The sequence below is a fragment of the Agelaius phoeniceus genome, chromosome 2 (genome assembly GCF_051311805.1).
Source record: "Agelaius phoeniceus isolate bAgePho1 chromosome 2, bAgePho1.hap1, whole genome shotgun sequence".
Classification (NCBI taxonomy): Eukaryota; Metazoa; Chordata; class Aves; order Passeriformes; family Icteridae; genus Agelaius; species Agelaius phoeniceus.
In genome coordinates, this window is record NC_135266.1 from 25,545,466 (window position 1) to 25,559,135 (window position 13,670).

At 37.6% G+C, this 13,670-nt stretch overlaps 1 protein-coding gene across 8 annotated transcripts in view; it reads left to right on the plus strand.

Moving 5' to 3' along the window:
* Positions 1-13,446, plus strand: part of ARHGEF7 (Rho guanine nucleotide exchange factor 7) — a 116,430-nt gene extending 102,984 nt beyond the window's left edge. For 6 of the 8 annotated variants that reach the window (XM_077173323.1, XM_077173324.1, XM_077173325.1 and 3 more), the window contains 3 exons: positions 6,430-6,529; positions 7,156-7,210; positions 10,359-13,446. In XM_077173323.1, the coding sequence (XP_077029438.1) occupies positions 6,430-6,529; positions 7,156-7,210; positions 10,359-10,481 (278 nt within the window). In that variant the 3' untranslated portion in view covers positions 10,482-13,446. Of the gene's footprint in view, positions 1-4,930; positions 5,097-6,429; positions 6,530-7,155; positions 7,212-10,358 lie in introns of those variants that run through there. The other 2 variants (XR_013180807.1, XR_013180806.1) reach the window with 2 other exon arrangements.
* The last annotated feature ends 224 nt before the right edge of the window (positions 13,447-13,670 follow it).

Genomic DNA, 13,670 nt, shown 5'->3' on the forward strand with positions numbered 1-13,670 from the left:
ACATCTGTTATGTACAGTTGAAATAAATTTTGCATTTGCTAGACTGTGACTTTAATATTTAATTATTACACAGGGGGAAAGGACATCAGAACTTGTAACTTAACACATCCTCTTCTCCCTATGCCTGCTTTCTCTTCTTCCCTTCTTCCCAGAGGAATCAAATGCTGACATGAAAGACCTTTTTTGACATAAGTGTGTAATCTTTGTTTAATGTAGTTCGCATCTACAGGAAATTCAGTGTAATGGGAAGTATGTATTCTTCTATATCCTCTTTTTTGTAAAAATAATTTCAGAGACATTGCCATCTGTAGATGGTTTTTCTGTTGCCTTCCTCTCCTGTTAAATTGATTTTATTTTGGTCCTTTTAGGGGTTTTTTGTTTGGTTTTTGTTTTGTTTTGTTTGTTTGTTGGTTGGTTGGTTGTTTTTTATTTTGGCATGTGTTTTTTTTGTTGTTGGTTTTTTTTGTGGGGTCTTTTTTTGTTGGTATATTTTCAGTAGAAGCATGAGCTGAATTATTGGAACAATCTAAAATCTACTTCTGCAGGTCCTATTGCCAGAAAGAAGTGTTATTAATATACTAAGGGTGCATATAATGTGTTTTCATGATTTAATATGACAACATTTTTATTTTAAAAGCAAGAGTTATACTTAGTGTTTCTGCTTAAAAGTTGCTTACATATGAGTGAATTTAAACAAATCAGTAAGCTAATATATGTGCTAAAATGTTTACATCAGAATAAATTTAATAACCACCCCTCTCTATTAAAAGGTCATAACTTTGTTTTGCTATGATTGTAGCAGCTCTAGTCCTGCAGCCATGGGCTTGGAAGTTCTTGCATTGGTTAGTGAAATACAGGCAATTTAGTGGAGTAGCTCTTTCCAAATCTTGTCTTAGGGATCTTCCATGTCTTCAGATGGTGTATCTGTCTTCTCAAACTATTCATTCTGTTCTTACATGACTAACACATATGAAGTTATATTTTGGTCCACTTTGTTTCCATTTTACTCATCTAAGCATATTGCTGTAAACTGCCTAAATCAGTCATCTGAGTCATGTGGGGTTTAATTCCTGTTTGTGATTCTCTTGGTTAAAAAAAGACAAAACAACTTCATGCCCAAATCGTTTTTAATATTCCCAAGAATTTGCAAATATATATATAAGATACAATGATGTATCTTATACAGTGATCTAAAGTTTAGCTGATATTTGGCTTCTGATTTGTGTTTTCTTTACAAAGATAATAAAGGATACCCTTTTGATTTTGGCAGATCTGTAGCACAGATTTTTCCAATTTTTAAATCTCAACACATGCAGAGTCTAGGAGCAGCATTTTTAGAATTGTTTGTATTAGAACCTCATGAAAAATTTATTAAGAAAGAGAAGATTAATTTGGCACATCTGATCATCTGCTTTAACATATTTAATACAACAAATGCAGTGGTACACTGAATATTTAAAATGACAAGTAATTTTTTTTGTCTAAAATTTGCTTCACTAAGAAAAGTACATGCCTGTACATGCCAGTGGTTAATGGTGGATCTGAACATTTGTGTATGCACACACTTGTTTTTCAGTGGCAAGTCACACTCCTGTCATTGAAACTCAAGTAAATTTAATTTCTGAGAGCTTCTTAGCTTGTGAAGTTGGTGAAAAACAGAATTGTATAAAGTACTGTTTCAAACTTTTGACCTTTATCCCTGCCCTGTTCCCTTCCTTACCCCTCCTAATCAGAGTAAAGGTATGAAGAAGTGAAGAAAACAGCAATACTTAACAGCCATGCAACAGAGTCTTTGCTCATGGCCTCAGATAATACTGTGCACTTCTTGAAATTACCACCATGCCCACACCTCTCACTTCTATACCTTAAATTAGGACACTCATAGTCTTCTATGAGCCTTCTCCTCCCTTTCACCAGCTGGAGGAAATCGTTCTTGGTTGATTGGGGAGAGTTGTCTTTTAACTGATGCCCTGAAATTAGCTACTTTAGCAGATAATGTGAATAACCACCTCAATTTTTCTCTTTGCTTAAATGTTTCCTGACAGACATAATCTTTGGACATAGGCAGAGATTTAATATCCAGTTAAAGCAGAAAGATTTCTGAATTTCATCCCCCTTTTCTTTCTTCCCTTCTACAAAACTTCTGAACTCCCTTCGTACTTGTTTGCTAAATGATTCAAAACAAAGGACCCGGCTGTTTACCAGTACAGCTATTTCTGAAGCCTGGCTTCTGTCAGGAGCCAGGATGGTGCCATATAAAAATAGCATGGTGCCCAGAGAAATGGTGAATGCCCCATCCCTGAGAGTGCTCCAGGCCTGTTTGGATGGGGCTTTGAGCAGCCTGGTCTAGGAGAAGGTGTCTCTGCCCATGGCAGGGGGCTGGCTCTGTGTCAACCATTTTGTAAGATGTCATGCTCCTTTTTGGAGGGGAGTGAATGAAAGGCTGAGGTTGTGAGTTATGGTTGCAAACAGACATCAGTGAGAGCCTCTGTGACATTCAGTCTCTTCCTGGTTTGGTGTTAAGACCATACTCCAGAGCAAGGAGTGACACTCTACCTGTTTTAGGCAGGTATAAACTGGACTTTTGTTATGAAATCTTTCAACCATGGAAATACCCAAACAGGTTCCAGCTTTCCTTATTTATAGAAATGCTCAGAACTGCTTGCTTGTTTAAGACAGATTGATTTAGCTGGAAAGGGCATCAGACACTGCAAACCAAAAGCAGGGGGCCATTCCTCATGGGCCTATTTCAGGTATTCTACCACATAATGTAGGGGGTATTGCTAAGGCCTGTAGCCCTGCTCTGAATGTCAAGTGGGCTGTGTTGTTCCTGGCTTTACTCTGGAGGCTAAATTTGCTAAACCTATAATTTAGAGTATGGTTTTGTCAAAAAGCATTGTAATTCTTATTCTCCACTCTAGTGCTGAGAGGTATTGATATTGAATAGATAGCTTTATTTTTTATCATGGAATTTCATTTATGGAAACTTAATTGACTCATGATTGTAGTGGTCAGTTATTTGCTTTAATTACTCAACAGACTTCTAAACAGCGGGGACATTCTTCCAAGACCCTGGTTTTAAGAATTCTCTATTGAGAAGTTATGCAACTTATTTTGCCTTGATATTTGTTGATACGTGCTAATGTTGAAATAACTGTTTGGGTTTGTCAAACATAGTTTCTCCTCCCATATACCTTACTTCCTTCAATACCCACCCCCTTCAAAAAAACCCTGCAAAACAAATAAAACCCTGTTTTGTGTAGCTTGGGGTGCAGGGTGCCCATCTTAAAAAAAACCAAAAAATCAAACAAACCAACCCCTAAACCCAAACTAATCCAAAAAAAACACCAACAACAAATCCCCACTTGAAAAACCCCTACAAGCTAACTGACTAGTACTTGTGGTTATGTTGTCTCAAGGTGAATTGGGCAGTTGAGGTCAATTTAAATATAGTCATTTGGCCTTTTTGACTTGGAATAGAATACAGTGTAATAAAATACAGTGTGAAACTTGGGTGCTTAGAATAGAGGAATAGCAGATATGGCAAGTTAAAGTAATTTGATTCTTCCACCCTATTTCATGAAAATGTGGAGTGTGTCTCAAAGGTGTTCAGGATTATCTGAGCTGTACAAACTTCCCAGACTGTTGTTTCAGTATTAATTCAGTGAGAAGTGCCCACTGTACTGTAACACAGCCCTCTCTTCATGTCCTAAAGCTGTAGCTTTTACAGAGGGAAATGGTTGCACAGGGTGTAGGCCTAAAGAACTTGATGATGGCACAGGGTGGAATTTAGGGGATATTGCTGAGTGCCAGTGATGACTCTGCTTGAAGTTACTTCCAGATGTGTAATTGCAAAAAGTAAAAAAAAAAAAAAAACCAAACCCAAAACCTTTAAAAAAAAGGATAGCTGCTGGCATAAATGGTGCAGAAAAGCAGGATTTAGAAATAGCTTTCTTTTGCCTTTAGAACTTGACACCTCATGTCCTATGTTACTGTGCATGTTCTCATTTGATGACCAGATCCTTTGTGGCAGGATAGATGTGATGTGTGTTTGTACCTTTGATACTCAGCATGTACTTGTGGGGTTTAGGAAAAAAAATCTGCAATAAAGAAAAACAGTCCAAAGCTCACAAAACCCAAACTGTGATCAAGGAGAGAAAGTGTGGGGGTTTTTGCATAAGTATGAACCATAAGAGCAGCAAGAGTTCTGACATACAGATAAGGGTTTGTATGACCAAGGGTATTGGAACGGTGAAGGCAGGAGTGGAACTTGTGTTCCGCAGTGGTTACTGTCCTGTGGCACAGGAAGGTCAGTGTTGGCAGCAGCAGTGTTCCATTGGGTGTGTTTGTGTAGCCTGAGGTCTCCTTGTGTGTATAATAATGTTGGTGAAGTGCTTTGTGTGTCTGTGCAGTGTTGTGTGCTGTGCTCTGCTGTACTTCCATCAGGATGTGCTGCTGTAACATCTGCTTCACATGCATGTGTGTGTATAACTGAACAGCTGGGACATTTGCTGTCAAGCTGTCTCCTCCATGCTATTTGTGCTTTGCAAGGACCCATTACCCTGCCCAGGCTGGCAGCTGGATGCAGCTCTGTACAAAGGGAAAAACGTGTGCTCCATTTGGGTGATGGGAGTCACAGATGAGAAACCTGTGCCAGTTCTCTCCCCTTGGTCACTGTCTCCTTGGCCTGTGCTAAGGTGTGCTCCACATCAGTACAGAGACCCAAAATGCAGTGATCTGGTAGCAGCTGCTGCCAACTAATTCCTAATACAACATTTAATTCAGTTCTGTGGTAGCTGCCAGGCTAATAAAGCAGAGCAGTAAGCAATTAACTGAAATAAACGTAAGAGAGCTTTTTACAGAGACTGACAGCACAAACAGGGAAGTGTCCTTGAGCTCCCTACAGAATTTGGATGTGTTTGTTTTATAGGTTGTTCCTCCTGGAAAATAAGTGGAAGTGTATTAACCCTTAAAAGATTTCTTCGCTCCGTAAGAAGAACTTACAGCTTTTGAGGACAAGATTCTTTCTCAAATCTGCTGTTCTCTTTAGTCTATATAATTATGACAATCACATACTGATACATTAGATCTTTACTGTAAGCTTAAGGAAACTTTTTTCTGCATTAAAGACATTTGTAATTGTTTGCTAAAATAATTTAAATAGCTAAACATGTACAGCTAAGATAGGATCCCTACAAGCTCACTGTTCAGAACTCAAGACTGCAGCTGTTTGGGAAGTTAATATTTTGCAATTATTGTGATTTATTCAACATTTTTGTTTATTTGTTAATATTTTGTATTTTACCATGAACCTTCAAAGAAAAGTGCTGCTAGCACAAAGCAACTGTTCAGCCACTGATTTCTCTGGGCAGGCAAGTGCTCTGTAGTACCAAGTTATCAGTTTCAACTGTATGAGACTTGAGAAATTCCTGGTTAATGAAAGTTCACTACAGTGAGTTTGTGACAGGTGTACCTTGTTTGTTAAAACTGATGTCTTAGTTAAAAAATGTAAGAACTTCAGTGCTTTATCTGCAGTGTTTGAATTCTGAACAAATGCTTAGACACCAATTTATTTACAGACCTTCTTAAAAAACCCAAACCTTTGTAATCTGTTGCAGCTGAATTGAATAATGTTTATAGAATTATGGGTGGATGCACATTTCTGAGTTGTAGTTTTTCTAGTCAGAACTACATTTTTATAATCTATATGTTTTATTTTGATGTTATAAATTGTAATATGTGGAAAGTTCTGAAGATGTTGGAATGTTTTGAGTTTTTATCATCAAACCATGAAGTGCTTTTTAAAACACCTATTAAATACAAAGAGTGTGTGTCATTTGGTAGGAATGTATTGTAGGATTAAAAGGTTCTCTGTAAGAGTATTTGCATGTATATGTGTGCACACACAAAGTGGGATGCTTACAGTGTGTTGGGGAAAATGGTTTTTACTTCTTTTTTTTTTAGTTGCTGTGTCATTTGATACCACTATTCTGCTCCTTACTGACAGAGTAGTGGGTTTAGAATTATATCTTGGATTTGTATCAGTGTGAGATCAGAATCTGTCCTTTACACTTAAATTGCTGTTATTTAAACACAGCTATGTCTTTCTCACTCTGCTGTGGGGAATTTGCACAGCTTTTACTGGTGCTTGAATAGTGCACTGTTCCTTGAACAGTGTAACATCCCCGTCCATGACTCGGGAGTTATGTCACCAGTGGGGTAGGGGTGTCACACAACTTTTTGTTGTTGTAAGGCTGTGGTTTCAAAAGTAAAAAATGTGTCAGTAACTCATGTGTAGAGGGAAGGGAGAAATGGAAAGTGGTATACCTTGGTCATGGGGATGTATCATGTGGTGAATGAAAGAATAATCTTTAAAATGCCCCAGGGATATTTGCGAGTTGCTCACTTTGTAATTTATTTTTACAACAGGTTCCCGTAAAGAATCAGCTCCTCAAGTCCTGCTTCCAGAAGAAGAAAAAATTATTGTAGAAGAAACTAAAAGTAATGGTCAGACTGTTATAGAAGAGAAGTAAGAAAATGTTTAATGAATGATGAATTAAAGTAGTAAACTTTGCACTCTTCCTCCTCCTCCTGTCTCCCATTATAGCAGGCTGTGTGTGGTGTGTTTGTAGTTGGAATAGAGCTGTTTGGAGTATGCTGCCAGTCCTCTCAGTGCAGCTGGCCTTCATTTAAATGTCTGGTTCTTTGTATATGCTGTGCAAGCTATTCCACCCATGCCAAGAAGTGATGTGCTTCACTTACAAATAGTTTTTCCAAGTGCTGTCAGATTTCAGTATTAAATTGGTGTCATCCTTCTAGTTAGCCTGTGATGTCATTCAACTTTCTTGGTAAAGTGTACGTTGGAAGTGAAACTACAGTTCTGTTCTAAAAAGCTTTAATACAGAAACCAGCAGAGGTCCATAAATGCTTGACAGGTGTTTCTTGTCATAGAAGCTGGTAACAAGTCCTTGCCTTACTGAATATAAATAAGGATTACAGACAGGTATTTTTTTTAACACAGGTCTGAAATTAGCTATTAGGTGTGGGGTGTTTTTTATTTAATTGCATTTCATTAAACAGTTTTGTCTAATAATAGATTTAGATGTGTATTTCTGAAAACTGTTGTTACAGATTATCTTCTTTTTTTCATTTTAGAAGCCTTGTTGACACAGTATATGCATTAAAGGATGAAGTACAGGAGTTAAGACAGGTTGGTAACTTGCTACATTTATAGCAACATGGAGAAAAAAAAGATGGAAGACTTGTTATCAAACTAAATATGGCTTGCAAGTTCACTTTGACAGTCATGAGCTTGAATTTTGGCCTAGATTTTCTTTTAAATGTAAAATATCATTTGCAAAAAAGCACTCCTTGTTGTTGTTATCAGACTTTTGAGAATAGCATTGAGGATTGCTTCTCTGAAGTGAATTACTAAGCTGGTTTTGGATGTTGCAGTTTCTGAAATGGTGGAAGTGTTAAGCAAATTCAGTTGTGCTGTATCACCAGCAAAGTAAGATTACAGAGACTCAGAAATCACAGTTGCTCGAGAACACTAATAAAGGCCTAAATAGAACCAGATATTTATAGTTCTAAAATGATACAGTCTTAAAGTAACCTGAACACCTCTATGGATCAGTTCTTAAAACTGCTCATTTCTAGAGACAAGGGTCCTTTTCAGTGCCTATCATGTTTGTTTTTTTTTTTTAATGAAGGCTTCACAATAGCTCTGGGTGCTTTTTTGTCACTTGTTCTAAATATCCACCATGATTAAATAAAAATATCACTTTATCAGGGCATAGCTTGTTTTAACCATGTTAATGGTGCTGCATGTAGACTTGGCTTAATGTATAGGTGAGAAGAAGCATTGGATTTTCCTCACTATGCAAGGTGTGAATTTGCTTACCACTCTGACTCCAGAAGTTGGATAAAATTTCTTGTGTTAATGTAAATAGGATTTGTGTTCAAATTTCTTCAGGTCTGGGGCTATAAATATGATTTTTTTTTTTTTTTTGCCATCTGTAACCGTGCCTAGTATTTCTAAGGATGTCATGCATATTCCTTGAAATAGGACAGTTGATGTGTTGCATACTTAAATTGTGCTGGGTTCAGCATATAAAGAATGAGTATCCCAGGTTAGAGCTGAATTTGGCAGTCTTTAAAAAAACACAATTCATATAATAAAAGCAGCAATAATAGCCCACTAATAGTCCTGCTGGCCTCCTGCTTTTGTACAGAGAATAAATGTGCAGCCTCACTGAAGCTCTGCACAGCTCCATGAACCTTAAATAAAAAGTCACCTTCTCCTGAGCTTCATGTAACAGCTCTCTTTTCTGGTGCCTTTCCAAATAGATGTTCTTCAGAATCTTACATCTTTCAAGTTAAAACATATTAAAGCCTGATTTCATTTTCTAACATATCAGGAATTCAGGAATCTCTTCTTAAAAGCATTTGTTGGTCCACTGCTCTGATGCTGCCAACCAAAGAAGGGGCAGAAATAATCTCTGAGCTGGCAAGGGCTTGGATAAAGGCTCTCTGGGAGTACATGGTGTCCTGGCTGGTGTAGAAACCAGACTGCAAAGTGGGATCCTTCCTAGGGCAGCTTCCATCAGTTTTTCATAGCTGTTGTTCCACAGGCAATACACTTGAGCTGGTCCTGAATTGGCAGACTTAACTTAAATCTGTTCCTACATAAAATAATGAACTTTCCAAATAATGAAGTTTCTTAACAGACTTGAGGAGGGAATGCAGTTAATGAGGTGACAGACCATTATTGTATGTACAGACTAGAGAACAAGAAGCTGCAGAGCAGTGCCATGGAGAGACCTGGGGGTCCTGGTCCACGGCAAGTTGACCATGAGTCAGCAGTGCCCTGGCAGCCAGGGGGGCCAACCCTGTCCTGGGAGCATCAGGCACAGCATGGCCAGCTGGGCAAGGGAGGGGATTGTCCTGCTCTGCTTTGAGCTGGGGCAGCCTCACTTCGAGTGCTGGGGGCAGTTTTGGGTGCCATGATAAAAGAAAGACATTGAACTGTTAGAATGTCCAAAGGTGGGCCATGAGGATGGTGAAGGGCCTTGAGGGGAAGCCAGGAAGCCCTATGGGCTGAGGTCACTTGGTCTGTTCAGCCTGCAGAAGAGGAGGCTGAGGGGAGACCTCATTGTGATCTATAACTTCCTTTTGAGGGGAAGAAGAGGAGCAGGTACCAATCTCCTCTGGTGACCAGTGTCAGGACTTGAGGAAACAGCATGAAATGAGTTAGGGGAGGTTCAGGTTGGATATTAGGAAAAGGTTTTTCACCCAGGGGGTAGTTGGGTACTGGAACAGGCTCCCCAGGCCCAGGTCACCAAGCCTGTCTGAATTCAGGAAGCATTTGGACAATGCTTTCAGGCACATGCTGTGATTGTTGGGGTGTCCTGTGCAAGGTCAGGAGATGAACTTAATGATCTTGATGAGTCCCAACTCAACTCATTCTATGGTTTTATGATCTCATTCTTTTTCTAAAATGTATGTAAAGGACACGTAAAGGGAGTCCAGTTGGACCCTTGGATTGAAGGCCTGTGTTTGTTAAACCTTTAGACTTGTCTTGGGGCCTTATTTCCATGTTATTTTACCTTCTGGTTGCTTCCCTACTATTCCCAGCATCACCTTGACCTGTACAGGATTAAACAATGTGAGCATTCCTATGGATTGATCCCTGTCATCCTTATGGTCCTGTTGTTCATTTATTTCAATATTGCCTGATGGCACTAAACAGTGAGAACTCACTTGTTAATATACATGTGGAGAGATGGTGTTCCTTGAAATTCAAACTTCTCTTAGACTGCTGGAAGTCATCAGTCTAGTTTAAAATCTAGTCACAAAACACTTTTCAGAGAATGTATTGGTTTTAGGATACTCCTTTCAACTATTTACATTCCTAATGAAGCAAGTTGATTTGCATTAAGTTTTAAGCTCTTTGGAGATTGAGACCAGTTAAAATCACAGGAGGTTCTTACAGGGGATATTTAGTCTGCTTACTGCTCATTTCCCTTCTCCATTAGCAACAAATATATTCTACTCCTCATTGATCAGATTTGAGCAGAAGAATTCATGATTAGTGGCCATCTGTTAGTAGCACTTGCTGTATAAAGGCCCCCTAAGTACAAATAGGAAGTAGCTCAGTTTCCATTTGGGAGCTTTTGTTGCATTGTGTGAAATAACTGTGTGTAAGTTGTGAAGTTAATAGAAGCTTTGCTTTTGTACAGCTAATATCAGTTTTATTGGGAAAAGCCTTCAGAGTTTGTAAATGACAGTGTATGTGTAGTGAGATCTGTTAAAAGCCCCCAGAGCCAACCAGTAATGTCTCTGTCTCTGTTGCACAGGATAACAAAAAGATGAAGAAATCATTAGAAGAGGAACAAAGAGCTCGCAAGGACTTGGAGAAGCTTGTTAGAAAAGTTTTAAAGAATATGAATGATCCATCTTGGGATGAAACCAACTTATAACCGCTTTTTCTTTTCCCCTTCTTCTTTCTATTGAAAGACCAGTTGTAGAACTGAGCTGGGAAGCCTTCTGACATTAGTCAGTGTTGCATCAAGAGCACTATAAAACAGGATTTAACTGGATCTAGTGATTTCTTGCTCTGAACATACAGAAAGAGTCAAGCCATTTACTGCAGCAATCTGTACTTTAAGCATGGAGACTGTGGATCCTGAACTCTACTAAACTTAATTTGTTTGCATCCAAATTACCTCATTTTGCAGAAAGTGCAGCACGTGACTAAAAGTCCATGTTTTTCAGTGGCTTTTTAATTAAATATATATTTTTCATGTAAATAGCTGTAATTTAGAATGCATATGTGATTGATGTATCAGGGCTGATATGTTGGGGTTTTTTTCTTGTGTTATTATAATGGTCACAAGTGTTAGAAATGATGGCAGTACTGTCTTACCTAAGAAAGGTCAGAGTTCTTTGTGGATAATTATGAATTACTTCCAAATTACCCACTCACCACACATGCAAATTTAAACCCCTATTTTTCCTATTTACCACTATATTTAAATCCTTTACTGTTACCTGTTACTTTAAACAGTTTACAGTTCCTTAAGAACAGTATTAAAATACAGGAAATTGTTTATTGACAGTAGAAACAATTTTTAACAAATCTAATGCCCACAATTGACATTCACATACACTTGTTTGGCAGACTAATCTATTGTGCTTTGACCACCAAAAGACTGATGTACTTGCCTGCTTTTTATGACTGTGATTTTTAGGTGTTTATGTACTACAGTTTCTATTGTTGTGCTTAAACATACAGCTGGCTGATAACAGATCATACCGTTTGTTAAAGGAAAAAATCAATCTAATCCAGAATTATGTGAATAAATTGTTGCTATTTATATTTTATGGTCACAGCAATTAAATTTTAGCTAACCTTTGTGCAAAAGACACATGGACTAGGCCAAACTTCATTCAGAGCTTTGTTTCTATACCACTATATAATTTTTGGAGTTCCCATACTGTGGAAGCAGTCATTCCTTTCCCACCCTTTTTTCTTTGCATGTTGCTGATTTCTGTCCTACTGGGATTTAAATGGAAAGAAATGTGGAAGATTTTTTTTAATCGTACTGTAACTCATAATTTGCACTGCTGACAGATTTTAAAATACATAAAGGAACATTAATTCCCTAGTCTGATAGGTGCAATCACTGCAGCTTCTTGTATTTAAGATAGGAGATGGATGATACATCACTGCAAACGGTGAGCTTCAGATGAAGCACTTAAAATACTAATCCCATTAAAGCTCATTGTTTTCATGGATTTCATCAAACTTTGGATTTCACTCCAGACAGTGCAGCTTTCTGAGGGGTTTGTGTTCAGTTGAGTCAGAAGTGCAGGTATAGCACAGACTTGAGTCACACCTTTCGTCATTCTGATTTTCTACTGCTCTTTTAACGCCTGCTAAATGTAATGCTGAGACTTCAGCAAATGTTTGTACAAACTTTAGTGAGTTGGAGCCAGGATGATTTGGGTTATAAGAATTGTAATGCACATTTTGAATCTAATGAAAAATCTACTTTTAAAGCTACCCACTTTTTTCAGTCAAGAACAGCTTTTTTAAAATAGGAAATTCTGTCAATGATTACATACTTGAGAAACAATTCTGTGGGAATGGATGCTTCATAACTTGAGTAGACAAATTGTCTCTTTTAGGAAGGTGAATATATTTGTAGGTGTCTTGTGTTCCTGCAGTTTAAAAATGTTTTCCTTTAATTTGAAAGGAGGAGAAAATGAAAAATATCTACATTACCAGTTTTATATCTTCACAGAACTTCAAATTTGTAATTTATTGTTACCAAAATCTTCCCTTGATATTTGCACAAAATTGTGGACTGACATTTTATTTATCTTCACGTTTAGAAAATATCCTTGCTAAAGACTAAGTGATACTAACCCCTGAAAATGCATACTATCATGGCCAAATTTAGACGTGGGAAAATCAATATAATTAGAATTTTGCTAACATTTTCACTTTGACATCCAGGGTATTTTCAGAGAGATTTTTAATTTTCAATTGAGCAGATGTGAAAGGACATTCCAGAGGAAGAAGTATAAAAGGAAAACATTAAGCTTAGTAGTATTTAGCAAATTTTAACTCAGGAACAACTTCCATCATAACAATTTCTTTTGCATTATATTGTAAAGAGTGGTGTTGCTATGTAAATCTGCTGACTCTTAGTACCTGTGATATTATAATTTCTGACAGTACCCCTACACTGACATCTAATGAACATGCCTTAAACACTGGGATGAAGCAGTTGTTAAATATGACCAGGACTTAGGGACTGATTTTATTCAAGGTGGATTGAGAGGACTAATTTTTACACAAACACACACACACAAGAAAAAGGAGGCAGAAAACTGACCTAATATTGTAGGTAGCTTTTGTCTGTAGTGCAGAGAGCAGCTTCCGACTTTAGGGAACCAAGAAGTACCTGAACTTGTTTTCATTGACAATTTGTTACAGTGTATATAGATTGTAAATGTCACCATGGACCTTCTGAATTGTTGGAAACTTTACATAAGCATGGATAAATGGGGCACTGTTTATTTAACCTATTAAAGGGTTGTTTGTTTGCTCTCATCATTTAGGGATGAGGAGATGAAGCCATTTCTTATCCTATAGATGTGAAGCACTTTCGGTTCTGAACTGTCCAAAATGTAGCATAACATTTCTCTGTACTTACTGATGTATGTGTGTTTGTCTCACCATGTCATGACATCCTAAAGATTGAATAACTGACTGCTTTTGTATAAACCTTTTTAATGCAAATCATTTAGGGAATTTAGAGTATCTGTTTACAGTGTCTGTGAAGAACTCTAGTTTAGATGTCACAATAATATCCTGGTATCCACTACTAAAGCTTTTATGCTACATTGTAATTAAACCATGAATTTTTTCCCCTACCCTATGAAGTGTTATGTTTCATCTAATATGTGGGCTATGAGATAAAGGGAAATTGCTTTATTTTTTTTTTGCCATTCATACAAATAAGCACCTCTCCAATTTAGTAACTGCTATACTATCTTGAGTTTTTTTGTGGTCTATTATAATAGTAAATTGATTCCTGGAGAAAAAATAAAAACAAAGCAAGGGTTGTTTAGAGGGGTGAGGAGGAGGATCTTAACTG